Genomic DNA, 20,607 nt, shown 5'->3' with positions numbered 1-20,607 from the left:
TGCAGCTGCTAGGACCAGGCTGTGCAGTCGCACCGACGAACCCATACAACCCCCGGACGAGACCCCCCAGCATTGGTTGGCGGTCAAGGTCTGCTCACCAATAAGAAAAAAGGGTCGCATGAATCGGGCGAGATGAGGTTTCCACCCACTGTCGTCCCCTTCTGAAAGCGCTGCTCTCTTCTTTTTTTTCCATGACCTCCATCCCCATCCTCCGAACTTGCTTCGTTTCGGCTTGCGCCTACACTCTTTTATACCAACGCGACAGCCGCCTGCTGAACGCTCACAAGGCCGTCGTCGTCGCCAGAAGAACGACTCGCTACACCGCTCCCCGCCACCGCCTTCTTCGACGCCGCAGAGCTGCTTGGTCGGCCTTTGATCCTGAATTCTCCTCCTTGCGCAAGCCGTCACAACAACACTCGTTTATCGCCCCCGACTCCCTTATCATTGAAAACAAACAACCACCACCACCACCACCACCAGCAGCAGCACAGAACACCGAACCACCCCGCCCAAGAACACCCGTCACGCCAAAGAACCAACAGCACCCTTACTACATGGATCAGATGATTTCACCTAGAAGAAGCCTGGACGATACAATGGCAGGACAAGGAACACCAAACAATCTACGGCGGCACGTCGCCAATCGAGGAATTGGAAGCCGAGGAAGCAGTCAAGACGACACACGACCTCGAACAATCCCCGATGATCTTCTCAGCTCGCCCAGTTCCCCCTTTGGTGGGTTCAGCGGGGGTCGCTCCTCACGATCCACCTCCTCAGCCTCCAGAACCACCAACAGATTATCCCTGACCCTACCCATCGCACCACCAAGTGCCTTCCCCTCCCGACCCGTCCCAGCATCCACCACCGCAGCGACCTTTCCCCCAACACCATTAGACACCCCCTCCTCCATCATGTCCCCGGTGGAGGGAATCGACTTCATCACCGCGATAGCAGCGCAGGAGAGGCGAGTAATGGAGCTGAGGGAAGAGCTGGACCGTGCCGAGGCCGAGCTGGCGAGGTTAAAAGAGGAGTTTACCCTACACGAGGGATACAAGAAGAGACCAGCTAACAGGCGAAACCACGAAGCGTTGCGATCGTTAAACTCGCCGGCGGATTGTCACGACGAGGTTGCCATCCGGAGGAGCATTGAGCTGGACAGGAGGAAGACGTTGCTGGGGCAGCAGCACCAACAACAGCAACCTACACCGGAAAAGAGCCGGCGACGGGTATTCACTGGTAGTCACGCGAGGAAACTCTCGCTGCTATCACCGACAAAACCGGGCGAGGGCTTCTCCATACATGAAGACGGGCCGAACCATCTGAAACTGGACTACGATCCACATGGTGTTCATAACTATGCTCCTGTTACTCCGAGCTACCTCGCCAAACGCGCCTCCTGGGCACCGAGGACTACACCCCAGCCTACAAGCGTTAAGCAGATTGCCCAGGACCTCAAATCAGGTATCTGGACCTTCATGGAAGACATCCGCCAAGCGACGGTGGGCGACGAACCCATCACCGGACAGGGCGTCTACCTCCGCGACAACACGGGCAACATGCGCCAGACGAAAGTGGAGAGGATGCTCCTTTTTGACAGCAGCGACCAGCAAGACACCATCCGGCCCGCACCCAATCCTCGACCAAAGGTTTCGTCGGCGTTTGATGATTTGGCGACAATGGACCCTATCCCTACTACTGCCCAGGAAGAGGAGTTTAAACCACCACCACTCCCCCTCAGGAGATCAAAGACGGAAGCGGCAAAACCAACAAAGAGGTTCTCGTGGACGCCGCTGACGGCCGACTCGGTGGATGATAATGACTGGTCGAATTGGAATAGCAGCCCGCCGACGGGTGGTGGTGTGTCGAGTCCGCGGTGGAGCGGGACGACGGTGAATGGGGATATTATGCCTAGTGATCCGACCTCGCCGAAGAGGGGAGGTGAGGAGGAAGAGGAAGAGGAAGAGGAAGAGACGCCATTGTATGAGTCCCATTTTTTTCGTTTTTTTGTTTGATGTGATACCCGGGTTTTCTATTTATTCAACAACGGTTTTTTCTTTTTCTTTTCCTTTGTTTGAAGAGATACCCAGCCCAGCCAGCGGGCAAAATATACACCTTAATGTCTTTTTCTTTTTTCTTTTTTCGTTTAAAAGAAGAGGTTCTGATGATATCTTGTGTGCAGGAAAACCAAAAGCTCGAAATCGAGACTGAACAGCGGCGGCAACAACAAGAGGAACGGCTCATCCCCCAACGGCACCGGGAAATTGGAGGAGTTGCTCCCGCCTGTACTCAACAAGCTCACTCCGTCCAATATCAAGAAGATGGGGAGTGAGTTTATGAAGGAATGGGAACGGAGTTTGAGCCCGCCCGAGCAGCAGCGGCAGCAGGGGGGAAAGGAGAAGGGGATTTAGAGGGTTCATCCCTCTTCTATTGGCTGCCTTCTCGTTTCCCAGGGGTGATGGGGGATGAGTTGACTTGTGGAGCTATTTGAGAAAGAAGAGGAGGGATCAGAAGAGTTGGAAGAGGGGGATACCCCAGTGTCTGTTTTGGAGTTGAATGGTTTGTTGGAAATCGTGTTGGAAAAGAGAACGTGTTGGAATACTTTCAAACAGAGATGTGGAGAAAAAAAAAGGTGGCGAGAGGGCTGGGATATTATACGTTTTCGCTTCTTTGGCGGCGCATTGATCGAGGAGATATATTTGAGTCATGGTTTGATTCTGGTTCGGATGGTTATTAGCTGGCTGGCTGGTTTGGCTTCTCAAAGTTTGTTGGAAATATTTGGTTGGGAAAGGCTTATATGGATGGTTGGTATGGGGTTCTATCTGGACGGCTATGGCTAGGCAGGCAGGCGGGTTGTTATCTGGTTTGACAAGGAGAGAGAGGGTGAGAAAGAGTCACTTGCTGCTGTTGATGTTTTTGTTGCTTGTTTATAACGATAACGACCCATCCCAACTGGATATGATGTATGGTATATAATGACGGTTGAAATACAAAAAAGTCTCATACTATTCTGCTTCATCAATAATCTTCACATGTTATGCCGAGGTGCCATGTGACTTTCTCTTGACAACATCATGATCCGAATTACCGAAGCATCAAGTGTTTTGCAGAACCAATCAATACACTATCTACCCCATTGAACCCCCAAGAATGTGTATGTCAGAAAGAGGGACAGAGGAACAGAGACTGACAGAACAGAGAAATCTATGAAAGCCAGGGTAATAATCCACCACCCATCCCCTTTCCCCCACCCTTCAACAATCATCACATGTCAAACGCAATTGTAGTACCTACAAACAGCAACAACCTGTCACGATGACCGCGCTTTGCAAAAAGAACCCAGAATGAGTTCGCTTAGAATATGTCAACAACCGTGACGCCCCTTGCTGTCAACAATACATCATTTTTTTTACTCGTCAATCACGGAAGCAAACTTGTCAAGCATGGCTTGTTGTATCGCCTCGTACTATTTCATTGTCAGTTCATGATTCTCTCTTCCAGGGGATGATAGTAAAGGGACTAACCTTCTTGCAAATCTTCTCCTGTCCCTCATCTGGAATCTCAAACTTGAGTCTGCGCAGCTCGCCCTGGAGGTCCTGGGTGGCATCGCGCACCTTGGCCCAGCTCTGGCCAGAGGCGATCGCCTTTTGCGCCTCATCGTGGAATCCCATCATGAGCTTCATCATCCACTCCGTCTTCCAGATGGGGCAGAACTGGTCATACTTGGAGTAACCGTTCTGCTGGAGGAAATCCTCCTTGATGAGGGTAGCCATATCCAAGGTGATCTTGTCAGGGTCAGACAGCGCAGACTTGCCGACCAGCTGGACGACCTGGTCGAGCTCTTCACTGTCGGAAAGAAGCTGCTTGATACGGTCGCGCAGGCGAGGGAAGTCGGGGTACTCCTTCTCGTACCACTTGTCGAGCGTCATGGTGTACTTGCTGTAACTGAGCGAGGTGTTGATCGAAGGGAAATGCTTGCGCTGCGCAAGCTTCTTGTCCAAACCCCAGAAGACCTGCACGATACCGAGCGTGGCAGATGTAACAGGATCGGAGAAATCACCACCGGGTGGTGACACGGCACCGACAATGCTGACACTGCCATCGCGGTCGGGACTGCCCAGCGCCTGGACCTTTCCGGCACGTTCGTAGAACGAGGCCAACTTGGCAGAGAGGTAGGCGGGGAAACCTTGATCAGCGGGCATTTCACCGAGACGGCCGGAAATTTCTCTCAGAGCCTCAGCCCAGCGGGAAGACGAGTCAGCCATCATGGCGACGTCCATGCCCTGATCTCTGAAGTACTCGGCCACTGTGATGCCGGTGTAGATGGACGCTTCACGGGCAGCGACGGGCATGTTGGACGTGTTGGCAATAAGAGTTGTGCGCTTCATGATAGGCTCCATGCGGCCATCGACCTCAATCTTTAGCGATGGGAAATCCTTCAAGACTTCGGCCATCTCGTTACCACGCTCACCACAGCCGACGTACACAATGACATCGCTGTTGGAGAACTTGGAGACGGACTGGGAAATGACAGTCTTGCCACAGCCGAAAGCACCGGGAATGGCGACGGTACCACCCTGGACCGAAGGGAACAGAGCGTCGAGCACACGCTGACCGACCAGGAAGGGCTGATTGGCAGAGTGCTTCTCCGTGGTTGGGCGCGGCACACGTACTGGCCAGGTCTGCATCATGGGGTACTCAGTCTTCTTGCCGTCGAACTCGACCTCCAGGATCTTCTCCTCGACTGTGTAGCTGCCCTTCTCGGCGATCCTCGTGATGGTACCGCGAGCCCTGGGAGGCAAGAGAATTTTGTGGACGGTAATGAACGAGTTTTCGTAAACGGTACCCCATACGTCACCACCGGCGATGTGGTCGCCGACCTTCTTGGTTGGGGTAAACTCCCACTTCTTTCCGCGGTCGAGGGCAGGAGCGGCAATGCCTCTGGGGATATAAATGCTCTGGGAGACCTGCGAGATCTTTTCAAGTGGGCGCTGGATACCATCGTAGATATTGTTCAAGAGACCGGGACCGAGTTCGACGGAGAGGGGCTTGCCGGTTCGGAGCACGGGGTCGCCAACCATGACACCGGCTGTGAGACACTCGAGGTTAGCTTCGGCAAGCTTGCGCCGGGCAGGGTGAAGAGCCGCATCGTACCTGTTTCCTCGTACACCTGGATGGTCGCTTGGTCGCCATTGATACGAATGACTTCACCAACGAGCTGATCGTGACCAACTTTGACCTGTTTCCATAGCTTAGCCAGAGCGTCTTTTATGCCATCGGACCGAACCAGAACCATACCAACTCATACATAGCAACACCAATCATGTCCTCGGCGACAACGACGGGGCTGGGGGCTGCATGTTAGCCATCGAGGATCTTTCGGTATGTGTTATCGGGGGATGTATCGGCTCGAACTAACCCAGACACCGAGTAGATTTTGCCTGTACGTCCATCAGTTAGCAACTAGAGATACACCATCAATGTGGTGGTTGGGATGAGGGGTTGGCGCATACCGCTGTGCACTCCATCCTGGCCATCTGCTTTGGACTGCAAGGCACCATCATGTCAGTGACCATAGCCCATTGTAACAAAAAGGGGGGTGCATCGGATTCGTGGTGGTAGTGGTGAAGGTGCGCCGGCGTGGTGGTTAGGCAGATGTCCAAAGACGCACGCCATGGACAGCTTGCTTGCATTGTCTCGAGAGAGTTGGAGGCGGGGGGAGGCTAGCTTACGGGGGCCATGCTGGGCTTCGGGGGTGGAGCAACAATTGCTGTAGGCGCGGGGAGGGGAGATGGCGGAGGGGATTCAGAAGTAATGACGAGCGTAGGTATATTCGAAATAGAGGCCGACGATGGCGGGACGGATGCGGGCGTGTTGATGCGTGGTGTTTCTGGCGAGCTAGGAAGTGGGAGGTTCGCAGCTTGGTCGAGAATCAGCAGCGCCGCTGCAGTTGCAGTTGGAGCTCCCGGTCGGAGGAGCTCCTCTTGGCGGGACCCGGGGCCTGAGGGAGCGTCGTTGCCAGCCGGCGGTGGAGGCGATGACGCTTGCTGCTGTGTGCTAGCAGCTCTAACCAACAAGTCAACCAGCGACGGCCGCGCCTTCAACCGCGGGCGCAGTCCCAATCCCAGTCCCGCCTGCATCCAAGACACTCAGAGACCTTCCGCTCGCAGTCGATGATGTCCAGTGTCGCGGGATATAGGTAGAGTAGTTTCAAGAATGACAGACAACTTCCAGCGCCTTTACAATGTAGTTAGTGTAAGAGGAAAGTGATCCAGACACTATCTTAATTTCCACGCTGTCATTAATAACAATAACTAAACCGCGTAATTACCAGTTGGGCAGGCTCACCGAGGCGGAAGGAACCAACACCACTTCCATGTTTGATCTGAAACTACGATCCCTCTTGCCAGCTGAACGGCCCAGCAACTCTGTTCTGTCAAATTTTCCGTAGATACTCCGTCTGTATTTCAAGAGATTGAGAGACGTCAACTTCAACAACTGCCTATAGCATCTCCCACTGTTTTGTTTACATGTGAATACTCGACATCTCCAAAAACAAGTTCGATGCGCTGCATTTACTTCGCTACCAAATCAATACCGAGGCACCACGCGCTTCTGCCCGTCTATAACTCTCTTAGAACACCAAACACCACCCTCCCATTCTTTCAAAATCCCAATTTCCTTAATCAGCAAACTCCATAAACCCAATGCGAATCCCAAGCCTAGATACCCCCCCCACAATCTCCCTCACCAGACTCCTTAAATCTTACAATTATGTACATGTATGCCACGATATCAAAGCAAAAGGGATTTTTGCGGTAGCAAGCATCATTTCCCATTGCTTGCCTGCTCCCCTTCCTTTTTCGTCTTCATCTCCCAACGTTGACTTTATTATCATATCCGTGCACCGCCTTATCACAAGTAAGCCCAATCAATAAGCTCCAGAAAAGGGAAAGGAGGAGAAAAACAAAATCAAGTACCCAAGTCATGATGAAACGGGCATAAAGTGAGAGTTGAAATCGCTTGTCAAATGCTTGGTGAATAAGCCTCAAAAGTGAGAGGGCAAACCTGCTCAGAAGCCTGCCTGCCCGCTTTCGCCTGCCCCGAAATAAGCCCTATCCGCGCGCCCTGAGTATATGGACTCCAGTTTTTCCTCCTTGGACAAAGAATAGCCGTGCGCCTGCCATAAGTGTGGCCAAACCCAGACCCATGGTGATTTTTTTTTGAGAAAAAGAAAGATGCCTGAGAAAAGGGCAAGGGTGAAAAGACATTAAAGGCATTAGTTGAGGAAGCCCTTGCAAGCCGCTGTTCCGCATAGGCAGGGAATGCGGTCTGTAGCTCCTATCTCACGCTCGAATTTGTAGTCGTATGTTAGCTCCTCGTCTGGAGCACAAGGTTAGCCAATGATCACATCATGGAAAACTAGTCGCTTATTAGATGTAAACTTACTCTGAGCAATGTCCCGGAGGGCATAAATGACAATCCTTTTGCTGCCCTCCACCTTGATGATCTTGGCCGTGCAGTTGGGCATGCAGCTGTGGTTGATGAACCGCGCGATGCCGCCCTTCTTGGTCGCGTCGATGACCGTGTTGTCATCAATTCGGAAGAGATAACTGCTACCTATGCCGCTCTTGAGATATCTCGCCTCCCGGAGCTCTGCAATCACCTGCCGGACTTCCTCGCCCACATATTCGATGATCATGTCGTCCTTGGGAATGTTCTCCATAGTGTACAGTCCCCAGTTGTGGATGGCCGACCGAGCAAACTTGACGGGCTTCTTCCGTTTTTTGAGCTGGTTGAACCTGAAGGCGTCCGAATCCTGGCCGAGACCCCTTATCTGGTCATGCAGACCAGCCACAAAACGACGGTTGTTCGCCCGATTGGCACGCGAGGTGCCTCTAGCAACCTGGCTCTCCGCCGCCAACTTTGCGGCTTCTGCGGCAGCCAAGACCGAGTCCTTGCCCGACTTCCCGTTTTGCGCCTGCCTCTCCTCCCGGGCCTTCTGGACCTTGATGTGGTGAGGCAGGTACTTGGACTTCTCCGAGTTGAGAATCTTTTTGACACCTTCGGTCCTGGCACAGCCGGTTGTATTGGGGACATAGTAGCCGCCAATGCTGCAAGGAGTATCCTTCGAACCATCGGGTGAGTTTAGCTCACGAACACGGTCCCGCATCCACGCCCAGACCTGAGGTTGCTCCAGATGTCCACTCCCCTGCCTCTGTTTCAATCTTTCTAGATTCGGCAGATCAGCGTGGGAAAGTGCAGGCAGAACCGAAGCCCGAAGCGAAGTTTCGTTAAGAATGAAGTTCGAAGGAAGCTCAAATGCGCGAACCTTCTCAGACGGATACATCTTCTCATCAAGGTCCAGTTTCCGAGGTTTCTCTCCTTTCTGGACATCTGGCTCCTCGTCAAGAGCAGCTTCCTTGATGCCCGGTTCAGGCTCAGCATCGGGTGTTGGCTCGACCTCATCCGCAGCCAGAGAGGCCTCCTTCTCAAAGATCTCTTCCTGCTGACGCTTGAGGGCTTCACGTTCCTCGAAAATCTGTTTCTTGGACTTCTTTTTGGTTTTCGTCGCCTTCTTTTTGGATTTGGCCCCCTGAGGAACAGGTGTCGGCATCCGCGAACTATCAGTGTCCCTCTCCTCCAAGGGTTCGGCATCGGGGAGCACAATATCCTCCGGCGAAAGCTCTCTCGAGGGGTAACCTGGGTCGACGCGGTTGATGGTGACTCCGAAAAGCTCCTCGTCCGTTTTCTTCTGCCGCTTGATAGCCGTTTCCATCTGCAAGTCCAGCTTTCTTTTTCGGGGAAGAGCCGGCCCGTCAGTCAACGCAAAGCTGGCTTCCGTCATCGAATCTTCCTCAGCCGGGCCCCATGACGCATAGTCTTCCTTGGTAGCCTCGTCATCCGTGGACGAGCGGCTACGAGGTCGAGATTCAGGTTCATCGGTATTCCGAACATTCAAATACCTGTGATCCACCTCGTCATCCGAGTCATCATCGCTATCGCTTTGCAAGCGGTCATGAAGAGATCGAAACGTCGAGCGTTGGGTGGGAGGTCGGTGGCGCGCAAAGGGGTCGTTGAAGGCATGCTTGCGGGCGTTGAGAGCAGCATTTTTCGCTTTGCGAATTCGGGGAAGCGCAGACACGTCCAGTCGACCAGTTCGCCTCTCGATTGGATCCGCTCTGGAATTCGGTGTGCCAACCGGTGATTTGGTGTCGGAGTCGTCAAAAGTGATCGAGAGCTTGGAGGAATGCGGGTCTTCAATGTTGTGCTTCCGTCGGCTGGCCACCTGATTGGAAGGATCAAGAAAGTTCAACAAGGCTGGCGCCGCAATCTTGGTTCGAATGTGCCTGATGAGCTGCTCCTTCATCTGTTGAATTACCACATTGGTAGCTTCGATTACAGGATCGAAGTTCTTGGCTCTTTGGTCCTTCTCTTCCTTTAGCAGTGACTCCTCTTCACGCTTTCGTCGGTCTTGTTCCTCCCGTTTCTGTCGATCCTCATCACGTCGGCCTCGGTCGTGGTCACGGTGTGATCGATGGTCGTCTACTCGCCTGCGCTCAGGACTTCGACTGTGTCTTCGAGGCTCTCGAGATGTCCTTGAGCCCCTGCCCTCCGACCCGTAGGTGTTGAGTTCCATGACCATAAGGTAATTGAAGAAAGGTGTCCGATTGCATGCCCTGTAGCAACGTTCAACATCGTGGCGACCCCGGTCGCTGTTGTGAAAAATCACGTAATAGCCACTCTTATCGGCGCGAATAGTCTCGATGGCGTAGACTTTAAGGCGCTTCCTCATGTGCAAAACCGTTGACGGCTGGACTGGAACGTACTCGTGGGCGACGAAGATGTAGGGCGCTTCCCGGATCGTGTCCTTGACGCTCTCAGTCTCGATCACGTACACGGGCCTGGTTGATGGCGGTCCTGGCACTGGCACTGGTCCCGCTCCCGCTCCCCGACCGGCAATAGGAGGCGGAGGTGGTGGTGCTCTGTGGGCAGCTGGACCTCGCGGCGCAGTAGGAGGAGGTCCTGGGACACTAGCCCGTGGGCCTGTAGGAATAGGTCTCGCCGTCGATGGGACACTGTTGTGCCTTTCTGAGTCTTTTCGGATGGCCTGAACGAGCATTTCGGAGCTCTTCTTTCCGTCAGGGTCGAAGTCGACTCGAACAAGGCGCCCTGCAATCTGCTTGTTATTCATGGCACGGACCGCATTTCTTGCTGCGTCGGCGGCACTAATGACTTGAGGCCGCGACCTATTCGGCTTCGTATCTTTGTACCTAAAGGTTGCAAAACCAAGGTAGCTACCATTGTCGGGATGTAGCTTGTTGCTGCTCTCAGCAATGTCTCCAAATGCAGCAAAACAGGTGGTGACCGTCGAGAAAGGGGTGATAGGATTGAACCCCGTAACCACAATTTGTGTCGGAGGGCCGGGCCCGCAAGACGTTTTGGGGTCGTATTTGTACTGCTTGAGACTGTAGGGGGTCTGGCGCAGGCGTGCCTTCGCATGGTGGAAGTCGACATTGATGTAACCGAGGCGGCCACCCTTTGCAAGGCGGGGATCTTGGGGGGGAGCGTCATCTTGACCGTCCTGTGCGCGGTATTAGCCAGTCAATATCACACAGCAAGACGACGCCCCCCACACCTCTCTCCAATATATATGAGTATCGGGCGTACATACCAATCCAAACTCCTTATATTTCGGTTTTGTTTTCATTCTTTCACCGCTCGGCAGCTTCTTATCCATGAGAGGATCATACGTGCACACGACGGTTTGAATCGGGCGTGAGGGGTCTCGGGCATAGGTGCGTTCGGGAACGCTGGGCAGAACACTCGACGTGCCATTCTGGAGCGGTTCGTTCTGTATTGGGACATGACCGTGATACCCGTTGGTGTTTCGCACGGTCGTCGACGGCTGCTGGGCAGCTGATGAGAGATGGGATGAGGGGGAGTCGTTGGAAGCTGGAGGGGTGAGCTGGCTGCTCGAAAATCTCGTGCCGGCCATGGCGCTCGGGGGGATGTGCCCGTCCTGCTGAGGTGGACAGGATTCCGGGGGGGCTAGCGAGGTGAGGTGGCCGTTGGTGGTATCATCTGGCAAAGGCGACGAATCGAGGGTGCTTCCCTTGGGACCTTCGCGATCTTCCCGATCCCTTGTCCGGTCCCTGGCAACGACCCGGGGGGCAGCAGGAAAGAACTGAGCGTAACTCGCGCCAGGAGCTCGAGTCATTGCGAGAGAGAATACCTGTTATCGCTCCCTCCGTCCTCCAACCATCATATCTCGAAGCGACGGCGCGGAGGGATACCATTCATGGATGAGGATGGACTTGGAGGAGGTGCGATGTGGCCGGAAATGACGCGCACGGGGGCCCTCAACGCGACAGAAGTTTTGCCGACAAAGGGAGGGAGGATCTCGGAGACCGCGCCGCAAAAAAAAGGATGGGCGGTGTTGGATGCTTGGCGAAGACGGGTAAATGAACTCTGGCGGCGGCAGAGATGGATATCGACAATCCGCTGCTGTTGGCGACCGAGAAGACGCTGTGGTGATTGAGCTCAACGGCACGATTCTTTGTCAAAGGCAGAAGTGAAGTTCAGACATTGGAATGTTCAGGAGGATGAAGTCGCGAGCCATTGTCTCGCTAAACCTAAAACGGTTGGCATTCAGCGCCAATGCCCGTGCCTGGATGGCCCAAGCGTAAGTAGCTGGTGGAAGAGGTGGCCGTGGTGGCGCAGCTGTCCTGCCCTGATTTCCAGCTGTGGCGGCCTGGCGAGGAGCACGTGACAGTTTTTCAGCTCTGGAAGATTGGTGAAAAGGGGTTGATGGGGCATCCATTTGAGAATCCACAAAAGGGGTCATCAGGGTCATTGACCAGGCTGCCTCCAGGTCACGACTTTCCGTTACGCGGAGATGTGGCTGCCACGCAACGAGCCGGGTAGTTGTACACAGTTAAGTTGACTTGGAAAAGGAATCACAGAGTTAAACCAAGAGAAGTCACGATGACATCATCTTATGTTTATTTTTATTCGTACAGCAATGCTTTTGTTTGGAAAGAGCCTTCCTGCAAATGTCTTGTTGGACTTTATCAATTACAAAGTAAGAGAGACATAAATTGGATAACGCCAAATTCCGCAGTGCTGATTCCCTACCCTTTCCCACATCCGTAATCTCAAACATAGACCCGAAAACAAATACCCCTACAACCATAAACCCAGCAAGCCCAGTTGATGCTAGAAACCGTGCAACCAGCTTCCAACGCCATATCCGAACACAACCAACCTTACTCCAATGAATATGCCTGTATCGAGTTGCTGTCTAAAAGTCTGTGGACATTTGGAATTCCTCCTCATCATCATCAACTTGGGGCACTGCTGTGCTCGCGGCGCTGTCATCGTCCTCCACATCAAATATCGAGAGAAAGTCGGGTCTCTTCCAGTCTTGCGAAGACTGGGCAAAACGAGCAGGCGTTATCGTCGCATCGGAACCAGAAGAAGCTGTGCTCAGACAGCGGCTCAAGGGGCGAGGTTTTGGGGCAACCTCTGGCATTCGGGTGACCGACTCTTTTCTCCCATGAATTGCTGAAGAGGCAGAACGGCCCTTGCTGTAGCCGAGTGTATCGCGCGAGGCTATTATTGAAGATGCCGTATCCCGCGTGAATGTACCAGGTTGGAGAATGTTGTCGGCTGGCTTTCTCTTGGGCAACAGCAAGCCTCGTGGTTGCGGCTTAGGAGCCAATATCGCGGTCTTCCCAGGCGCACCGCGGATGGAGTTGATTGGTGCAGCAAGAGCCGAGGCTGCTCTACGGGAGGCAATCGTGGACGGCGGTCTTGAACCCAACCCAGTGACTTTCTTGACAACCGGGATAGCTTCCACCTTGATGGTCTCCTGCCGTTTCTGAAATACATCACGGCTCTCTGGGGCATCCCCCACGCTCCAGTCAAACCCCTCCATGTCCAAGCGAATCTGCTCATCACCACGCGCAAACTTTCGCTGTTGCCGCTCTTCCATTTCCCTTTCCAAGGCCGATTTTCCCTGGCCATCCACACGATTGAAGTAGTACCGATAGTAGTCCTTGAAGAGGTTCTCAGGCTTCAACCCCTGGAATGTTAATACGCCATCGGGCAGCACATCGGATTCGTAAGGCAAGTCCCTGGGCTTTGGTGGACAGTACTCGACCTCGTCATCGGCCTTAATGGGAGGCTGAACATCGGCACGGACTTCGACTTTGGCTGGCCCAGTTTGGGGCGCAGCCTGCTTTGGTCGTTGAGCAGTTGTCGGCCTCTGTCCCGGTGTCTTGAGAGCAGTTCCCTTCCCGCCCTGGGTATTCTGAGTTGCCCGAGCCTTGCCATTGGTGGTCTTGTTCCCGAGAGGGGCTCGACCAGTTTGGGGTGCTGCATGTTTGTCAGCGAAGAACTATGCACAATTGGCAAAAGCAAGAAAATAAGCTCACCCGCTGGCGTCACCAAGGCCTGCTTGCCCGACTTTACCAATCCATTGTTTCCCTTGGTCTGCAATAGCCCTCCTTTGCCTCCTCCGAGTCCGTGGTTGGCATTCTCGTCGTTGAGTGGGATTTTCAGGGGGGTTTTCGGATAGCGGGCGCCAGGGGTTTTGGCTCCCAGCTGTTTATTAGAGGCGCCGGCCTGGTGCACGTACACATTCTCCTGGTCGTGGTGGGCTGCCAGCATTGTCGCAGCGGGTTGAATCTGGGAATGGCCTCCCAGCTGGCGATTGTCGAGTGTCGAGTGTGCGTCGTGGTTGCTGTTGCTGTTGTCCGAAGTCTGGAGGTCGTTTGGCATGTCCCGTTTCACAAGGAGGGTGGAATGATTTCTATTTGCAGTGGTTGGTCGCGGCGTCTGGCCGTGTTGGTCGCGTCTCACTCTGTCCCCCGGCATCCGTAAAAAGAACAAGTTGGTTGGCAGAGCAACGGCGCAGCAGCTGAATGCTCTTGGTGCAGCTCGACAACAGAGCCCCACCTTTTAGGCTGGGGGTGGTGATCAGACAAGTGACTGCCACCCGTCGGCAGCAAATGGAAACGCGGCCGCTGGCCAGGAGGAGGGAGTGGAGGGGGGTGGAGGGTGAGCCAGGTGAGGGGCACTTCCTTGTCTTCATTTCCTACCTAATCCACCAACATTTGCCAGCTCTCATCCACCCACTTACTTCTCCTTTTATTGCCCAACACATCCGACTTTCAACTTGAACATCTGCAAACCCGCGACTTCTTTCTCGAACATCAACAACTCGTCCTCCTCTCTACAACCAAACCGACCTTTTCCACACACCCAACACCACCATGGATCGCATCAAGGAGGTGAGTTGAGTGTCTTGGAACATTCGAGAGATGGACCCTTGTTTGGCGCCCCACCATCAGGTTCCCCCCTACTACAACCCACCACCATCACGAGAGACCGCCATTTGGTGTTTCGGTGTTGCTGGTGCCGGTGCCAGTGTCGTTGCTGTGGTTTGCCCACGGATGTTGTTGCAACGGCTCTGTTTTGCTCCAGCAAGCTAACATGCGCCATGTGAACTCATAGAAAATGACCCAGCTCCGTTTGGAGTCTGAGGAATCTGCTGCCAAGGTCGAAGAGCTCCAGGCCAAGGTCAAGGCGCTCGAGCAGGAGAACCTCCAGAAGGAGCAGGAGATCATCTCCCTTACGCACAAGAACAGCGTTCTAGAGTCCGAGGTAGAGAAATACGAAACTCAGGTCAAGGACCTCAAGAGCGCTGCCAGCGAAGGCGCGCAGCACGGAACCCAGAACGAAACGCTGACTCGGAGACTCCAACTTCTCGAGGAAGAGGCTGAGCAAGCAGATAAGACTTTGCGCGAGGCCAACGAGAAGTATGCCGCCTCTTGTCTACCCCTCTTCGGCGTCATGACCAATGCTAACCTCATCTACCTCACCATAGGTTGCGACAGACCGACGTCAAGGCCGGACACTTCGAGCGGAAAGTCCAGGCTCTCGAACAGGAGCGCGATCAGTGGGAGTCCAAGTACGAGGAGATGGCCAAGAAGTACGCCACCGTCCAGAAGGAGCTGGAGGACTTCCAAAACGAGATTGGCAACATCTAAGCGGCGCTCATCCAGCTTGCTGTTGTTGGGTACGGGACAGGTCTCGTCGGCGGCATCTTTTCTTCACAAACATGCTCGGGCTGTGGTTCTCGGGTGTGAGGTTTTCAACGCCGTATGTCGATTGATGGAGACAGAAGGAGGATGTTTGGACTGGTTTTCCCACTGCCTACAGTATTTAGTTTTTGCGGCTTTTTACAACACAAACACACACAATTACCCCAAGCACATGGTGGTCATGGTACCGCAATCCCCTGAAGATGTTTATTGCTGCCGTGTCTGTATTATTCCACCCCTCTTGCCTTCCTCTTTTTGGCCTTTTGCTTTCTCTCTGTGAGCTGTCTGTCGAACTTGGTTTCATATCGAAACTTCTTTTTTTTCTTTTGCTCTTTGGGACGCTTCGCGCCCTTGGTCGCTTGTTTGTCTTCGTCTTCTAGCTTCTCTGTTTTGGACTCCTCGTCGTCGTCGGAAGAGACAGCTTTTGGTTTGTGCAGACCGTCTCGGTCCACACTAACAGCCTCGACGGTAACGGTGGTGTATTTGTCTTCGTCAATGTACTCCTCCTCCATGTCAATGGGCGCCTCCACCACCTCGTCGTCAGACAGGCCGCCCCATTCCTCGTCCTCTTCCCCGTCTTTGCCTGCTGTACCTGTCCCGGCTGCCTCGGCTTCGCGGAGAATTTGCTGAATGGTCTGGACGTGCTCTTCAAGGGCTTGTTTGCGCTCTTCCCTAATCTGTTATCGTAGTAAACACACACATGTCAGAATAAGGCTGTTTTAGATATTCCAATGAAAACCAAAAGTCTGCTGCTCCTCCTCACCTGCTTCCTCGTCTCAATTCTTTCTTCCCGGGCCTTTTGCTCGGCGATTTGCTGCGCGTGTCTCTTCCGCTCTAGCTTGCGCTTGTGGAACCCGGTCAGGTATTCTTCGCGGGCTGTACGGTCGAATGTGACTTCTTCGACGGCGTGCTGGACTTTGCGCTTCTTGGGGGGTGGAGGGGCTGTTTTGCGGACTCGGGGCTGGATGAACATACCCGGTTGGGCGAACATGGCGGCGGTTCCGTCCATTTTGGGGGGCAATTGGGGGGTGGTTGTGACGGGATGGAGGTGGGATGTTGAGAAGGTTGAGTTGATGGCCCGGCAGCTGTAATTTTGGCGATATTGATCCCCTGTAACTTTTCGCTAACGGCGCGGGCTGGTGTTATCGGGATTCTTGCCGCCCCACACCGCCTGGTTTGCAGCAGCGGGTGGCAGGCAGGGGGCCTGTTGGTGGTGGCGCCTGTCTTGGCTTGGGTTTGGTGGATACGACGGGAGAGAGACCGAGCTGCATCATCCATCCCAGCCAGTTGCATACCTTACTTGTCGCAGACAGCTTCCTCCATCCGCGACGTTTGTGTTGAATACCTTCCTGACCATACAACATCGAACACCCCTCGCGATTCAAAACAACGACAGAAGGGCCAAGTTCACCTCACTTCTCTCCCAGTTGAAGCCAATTTGTTCACCTACACCAACAACACGATGCGTATCAGCCAAGCAGCCACCCTGCTGGCCTGCACAGCAGCAACCAGCGTCAACGCCTTTACCGATTCCGCGCCCTTTATCCTCTTCTCCTCCGCCGAGTACGTTTCCCATTCCCCCTTGCCATATCCCCCAAAATATTAACCCCCCCTCTCCCTCTACAGCCTCCCCACCCCGAATTCCAACCCCCAACTCCAAACATCCTCCTCAGTCCTCTCCACAACCAAGTCCCTCCTCTCCAGCTGCCCAACAGACAAGTACATCCTCATCTCCCAACCCAACCTCCACGCGGCAGACATTCGCACCTCGGAACACTGCCTCCACACCCCCAACCTCTGCAAGGCCACCCGCGCCCAAAACACAAAGTCCGCCTTTAGCGTAGCAGAGGTTATCGGGCAGATTTCCGCCGCCGAGCTGAAGGAGCTGGTCGCCCAGTCCTGCAAACATGTCAAGGGGGGAGCGATGCAGCTTTTGGAGGTGAGGATGAGGGGTCTTCCTCCTGTTGTTGTTGGGGGGGATGAGAAGGAGAGGGTGGAGATTCTGGAGGATAATGGTATGTTCTTTCATGGCAAACTGTGAAGGGTGGTGCTGACATTGGTTGGTGTAGATCACAGACTTGGGGAGAGGATGTCTGCCCTTGATGAGGAGGGGGAGGGGTACACTGTTATGGTTTTCTCGGACCCGACTGAGTTGCCGCCTTATAGGTCTGAGTTTGACGGGGTGGCTACGGGGCATATGGATTTGAAGAGGGGGTTGGATGATGAGTTTGAGGGGGTGGTGGTGAATAGGAGGGGGAATGAGACGGAGAGGGATACGAGGGGGTTGTTTGAGAAGTATCAGTTTTTTACTCCTGGTAAGTCTTTACAAGTGGAAAGTGAAAAGGGGGGGAGTGGGTTGCTGACATGACAAAAAATAGGCATCTTTATGGCGCTGATCACGCTGGTGATTGTGCTGGCTATTTTGACGGTTGGGCTGAAGGCGCTGGCTAGTTTGGAGGTGTCGTATGGGGCGTTTGATAAGGAGATGGGGCCGGCTGCGCAGAAGAAGCAGCAGTAAACATACTGGGCGTAAGTGCGGGTGTGTGTGTATGGGTATGACTGTGAATGAAGAAGGGAGGATGGATGGATGGATGGATGGGCTGTATTGGAAGAACTGTGTAACGCTTGTAGCATAGATATGTTTCGTCGTTTTCCTTTTTTGGTCTTGTTTATTACTTTAGGGCCTGCATTTTGTTGGCCTGGACGGAGTTATGATAGTTGGGAATGGCTTGGGCGAGGGCATAATTGTGACATTTTCATACTAGGTTCTTGTCTGAATATGGTTGGTGTCAGCGACAACCGAGAATGAGAGTGGGAATTGCACATTGACTTTTGAAGTAACGAGTCTTTCCCAGTAATCAATGATAAAACCAGGAAAAGGTTGTGTTTCAGAACCTTTTGCATTTTTTTTTTGGTATCAACAAGATGAACAACCTAACCACCATCCCATATGCCATCACATTCCCATAAGCAAACAGCTATTTTCTCTACCATATGCACCGATTCTTCCTGGCCCAATCGTGATTTTTTGCCTTTCCCACCCAATATCGATCCCGCTCTTCCTCAAACTGTCCGTCCACCCAAAAGAAGAAACTTCAAACCAAATGACTCGGCAGCAAAAAGTTGGGAATCCCCTCCCGAACGGCATACTCATGCCCGCACACCCCGCAGACGAGCTTGCCCTCCATCAAGTTCGTCTCCATGAGCAGCGAGTGCAGGTCTTTCAACAACTTGTCGTCTGATTGGAGTTGTTCGATGGTTGGTGGGGAGTCTGGGAGTTGGGGGAAGCCGAGCTATACACACTCACTGTCAGTATGGTTGAAGTTTTGTCTTATACCGGATAGATGCATGAGGGGAGAAATACCTCTGCGGACGTCGTCTTGAGCGCCTTCCAGTCCAGCCTCGGAAGCAAGTTGACCAACAGCTCCGGGTTGACCTCGACGTCGTCCGAGGCGAGCTCGGCGTCCTTTGGGTGGAGGGGGAACGAGTCCGAGGAGGACTTGCAGGTTTTTACGGCGCAGGTGAGGAAGTTGAGGGTGAGGAGTTTCATTTTGGCTGTTTTCTTTTCCAAATGACCCGGTGGTGAAAGGGGTAACGTTCGGCGAAGAAAACGGGTTTCGGGTATCTATCAAACGTGGTCGTTAGATGTGGTCGTGGATAATTAAATTGTGAGTGTGAGTGTGTATGTATGAGTGAGTGCTTTGGTTGATAGACAAGCCCAAAAATTTAAGATGCTTGAAACGGGGGTGCCCACGTGATGCATGTAACCCGAAATCATGAAGTGAATAAGAACAAGCAGCACCATGCTGAGACTACAACCAGAGCAATTGTTGCTCCCGGCCCATAAAGTTTACCAAGTTTATTCTACAGCTTGTCATGTCTCCCACGAAGGAATACCTATTCAGGCTCAGCTCCCCCCTAATCCTACGATCCTCTCTACGCCAAGCTCTTCTCATAACGAGCCTTCTTAGACTTTTGCGTGTGGCGTTGGCGAAGATAGCCAACAACAGAAGCCACCACAGCGGCAAAGACAAAAAACTTGCCACAGATGGCCCAACCGCTGCTCTCGATCGGGGCGGTCGGATAAACGTCGTCGGTGACCTCTGCAGAGTCATCATCCAAGTCTGCAAGAACGCAATGGAACAAAAGCCCATAAATCAGCACTCGTGTTTTTTTCATCAATTTCATGTCTTTTTGCTTCGTGTGTGTGTGTAATCTCATGACGAAATATCCTTCATATCGGCCTTGTGAACTCCAAAGGTGATAGTTTCTCGATTTTCATCTTGGTCGTCGTGGCCTGGGTACGCAAACACATCCCCGGTCAGCAAACAAGGTGCGGATGAGGAGCACAGCAAAACCTGGGCACACGGACGGCACTAAGAATGAAAGTAAAAAAGGGTATATGTAAAGAATAACGCTGTGTTTAGAGTTCCACGTGGATACCTTCTTCGGGGACCTCCAGCTCGCCAGACTTGGCGATCTTGACCGTCTTCTCGGGCTTGTCACCAGGCTGGGTCTTGACGTTCTCGATCTTCTCGACGATATCGTAGCCCTCGAGGACCTCGCCGAAGACGACGTGACGGCCATCGAGCCAGCTGCAGGGAACTTGTTAGCCAAAGATCCTTCCAAAGTATTTTCGGACAGGTTCAACGTACGAAGTAACAACAGTGGTGATGAAGAACTGGGAGCCGTTGGTGTCCTTTCCGGCGTTGGCCATGGAGAGAATGCCCTTCTTAGTGTGCTTGAGCTTGAAGTTCTCATCGGCAAACTTTTCGCCGTAGACTGCGATTCTAGTCAGTACACCATGTCTCATTCTCAAGAAACCCTCGGAAAACACTTACTGGACTTGCCGCCAGTGCCATCACCCTTGGTGAAGTCACCACCCTGGATCATAAACTGCTTGATAACACGGTGGAAGGTAGACCCCTCATAACCGAAGCCCTTCTCGCCAGTGGCAAGAGCGCGGAAGTTCTCAGCGGTCTTGGGGACGGTCTTGCCGTAGAGACCCATGACGATGCGGCCGAGGGGCTCATCACCGTGGGTGATGTCGAAGTAGACCTTGTGGGTGATCTTGGGGCCCTTGGCAGCCTCAGCAACCTGGGAGAAAGCAACCATCGACACACCCAGGAGGGCGGTGGCGGTCAGGACGACCCGCTTGAGGCTGAACATTGTGTCTTGCTTCTGTGAGGTGTGTTTCTGTGAGGGAGAGAGAATGGGGGGAATGAATCAATTGAAGACAAGAATGCGGTGGAAGGGGAAAAAAGAGAAAATAAATGAGAAGTCCAGAACTCGGACTGTTGTTGCTGCCACCTCGATCAGTTGAAGCTACGTTTCTGTTTCAACTTGGGCTTGCGGCAGGTGAGAGCCGAGCTTGGGGGGGCGGGTTTACAGGGGGTGTCTTCAGGGGGGTTTGAGGTGGGACAGCGAGGTGAGTGGTTGAGAGTGCGGGGCAATGGATGGGGGCGAGGGGACCAACTCATCGAGCCCGGCTGCGCGACGG

General features: G+C 53.4%; 9 protein-coding genes across 9 annotated transcripts; 3 read left to right on the top strand and 6 right to left on the bottom strand.

Annotated features, from left to right (window-relative positions):
• Positions 1-191: 191 nt before the first annotated feature.
• On the top strand, positions 192-2,408 carry QC762_206160 (uncharacterized protein; the record flags this gene model as incomplete). Its single annotated transcript, XM_062887512.1, has 2 exons — positions 192-1,972; positions 2,180-2,408. The coding sequence occupies 2 exons, from the start codon at positions 192-194 to the stop codon at positions 2,406-2,408; spliced, it is 2,010 nt and encodes a 669-aa protein (XP_062745626.1).
• Positions 2,409-3,262: 854 nt separating this feature from the next.
• On the bottom strand, positions 3,263-6,361 carry VMA1 (H(+)-transporting V1 sector ATPase subunit A). Its single transcript, XM_062887511.1, has 8 exons — positions 6,346-6,361; positions 5,730-6,279; positions 5,511-5,544; positions 5,417-5,438; positions 5,296-5,344; positions 5,152-5,236; positions 3,522-5,086; positions 3,263-3,463 (listed from the first exon to the last, which is right to left on the bottom strand). The coding sequence occupies exons 2-8, from the start codon at positions 6,135-6,137 to the stop codon at positions 3,407-3,409; spliced, it is 2,220 nt and encodes a 739-aa protein (XP_062745625.1). The 5' UTR covers positions 6,138-6,279; positions 6,346-6,361; the 3' UTR covers positions 3,263-3,406.
• A 423-nt stretch (positions 6,362-6,784) lies between these two features.
• On the bottom strand, positions 6,785-11,781 carry SET1 (histone methyltransferase set1). Its single transcript, XM_062887510.1, has 3 exons — positions 10,673-11,781; positions 7,447-10,582; positions 6,785-7,380 (listed from the first exon to the last, which is right to left on the bottom strand). The coding sequence occupies exons 1-3, from the start codon at positions 11,216-11,218 to the stop codon at positions 7,277-7,279; spliced, it is 3,786 nt and encodes a 1,261-aa protein (XP_062745624.1). The 5' UTR covers positions 11,219-11,781; the 3' UTR covers positions 6,785-7,276.
• A 210-nt stretch (positions 11,782-11,991) lies between these two features.
• Positions 11,992-13,938, bottom strand: QC762_206120 (uncharacterized protein). Its single transcript, XM_062887509.1, has 2 exons — positions 13,437-13,938; positions 11,992-13,377 (listed from the first exon to the last, which is right to left on the bottom strand). Exons 1-2 carry the CDS (start codon positions 13,876-13,878, stop codon positions 12,302-12,304), a joined length of 1,518 nt encoding a protein of 505 aa, XP_062745623.1. The 5' UTR covers positions 13,879-13,938; the 3' UTR covers positions 11,992-12,301.
• TPM2 (tropomyosin-2) lies at positions 13,577-15,275 on the top strand. Its single transcript, XM_062887508.1, has 3 exons — positions 13,577-14,294; positions 14,518-14,822; positions 14,891-15,275. Exons 1-3 carry the CDS (start codon positions 14,277-14,279, stop codon positions 15,051-15,053), a joined length of 486 nt encoding a protein of 161 aa, XP_062745622.1. The 5' UTR covers positions 13,577-14,276; the 3' UTR covers positions 15,054-15,275.
• A 25-nt stretch (positions 15,276-15,300) lies between these two features.
• On the bottom strand, positions 15,301-16,668 carry QC762_206100 (uncharacterized protein). Its single transcript, XM_062887507.1, has 2 exons — positions 15,871-16,668; positions 15,301-15,784 (listed from the first exon to the last, which is right to left on the bottom strand). The coding sequence occupies exons 1-2, from the start codon at positions 16,114-16,116 to the stop codon at positions 15,335-15,337; spliced, it is 696 nt and encodes a 231-aa protein (XP_062745621.1). The 5' UTR covers positions 16,117-16,668; the 3' UTR covers positions 15,301-15,334.
• On the top strand, positions 16,239-17,919 carry QC762_206090 (uncharacterized protein). Its single transcript, XM_062887506.1, has 4 exons — positions 16,239-16,670; positions 16,734-17,122; positions 17,177-17,422; positions 17,486-17,919. The coding sequence occupies exons 1-4, from the start codon at positions 16,570-16,572 to the stop codon at positions 17,623-17,625; spliced, it is 876 nt and encodes a 291-aa protein (XP_062745620.1). The 5' UTR covers positions 16,239-16,569; the 3' UTR covers positions 17,626-17,919.
• Positions 17,920-18,118: 199 nt separating this feature from the next.
• RMT1 (type I protein arginine N-methyltransferase Rmt1) lies at positions 18,119-18,912 on the bottom strand (the record flags this gene model as incomplete). Its single annotated transcript, XM_062887505.1, has 3 exons — positions 18,119-18,400; positions 18,472-18,732; positions 18,862-18,912. The coding sequence occupies 3 exons, from the start codon at positions 18,910-18,912 to the stop codon at positions 18,203-18,205; spliced, it is 510 nt and encodes a 169-aa protein (XP_062745619.1). The 3' UTR covers positions 18,119-18,202.
• A 618-nt stretch (positions 18,913-19,530) lies between these two features.
• Positions 19,531-20,563, bottom strand: CPR2 (Peptidyl-prolyl cis-trans isomerase B; the record flags this gene model as incomplete). Its single annotated transcript, XM_062887504.1, has 3 exons — positions 19,949-20,563; positions 19,763-19,889; positions 19,531-19,702 (listed from the first exon to the last, which is right to left on the bottom strand). Exons 1-3 carry the CDS (start codon positions 20,274-20,276, stop codon positions 19,531-19,533), a joined length of 627 nt encoding a protein of 208 aa, XP_062745618.1. The 5' UTR covers positions 20,277-20,563.
• Positions 20,564-20,607: the final 44 nt, after the last annotated feature.

This window comes from Podospora pseudocomata, assembly GCF_035222375.1.
Source record: "Podospora pseudocomata strain CBS 415.72m chromosome 2 map unlocalized CBS415.72m_2.2, whole genome shotgun sequence".
NCBI classification, from domain to species: Eukaryota; Fungi; Ascomycota; class Sordariomycetes; order Sordariales; family Podosporaceae; genus Podospora; species Podospora pseudocomata.
The sequence above is the reverse complement of the archived record's forward strand: the minus strand, read 5'-3'. Positions and strand labels throughout refer to the sequence as shown.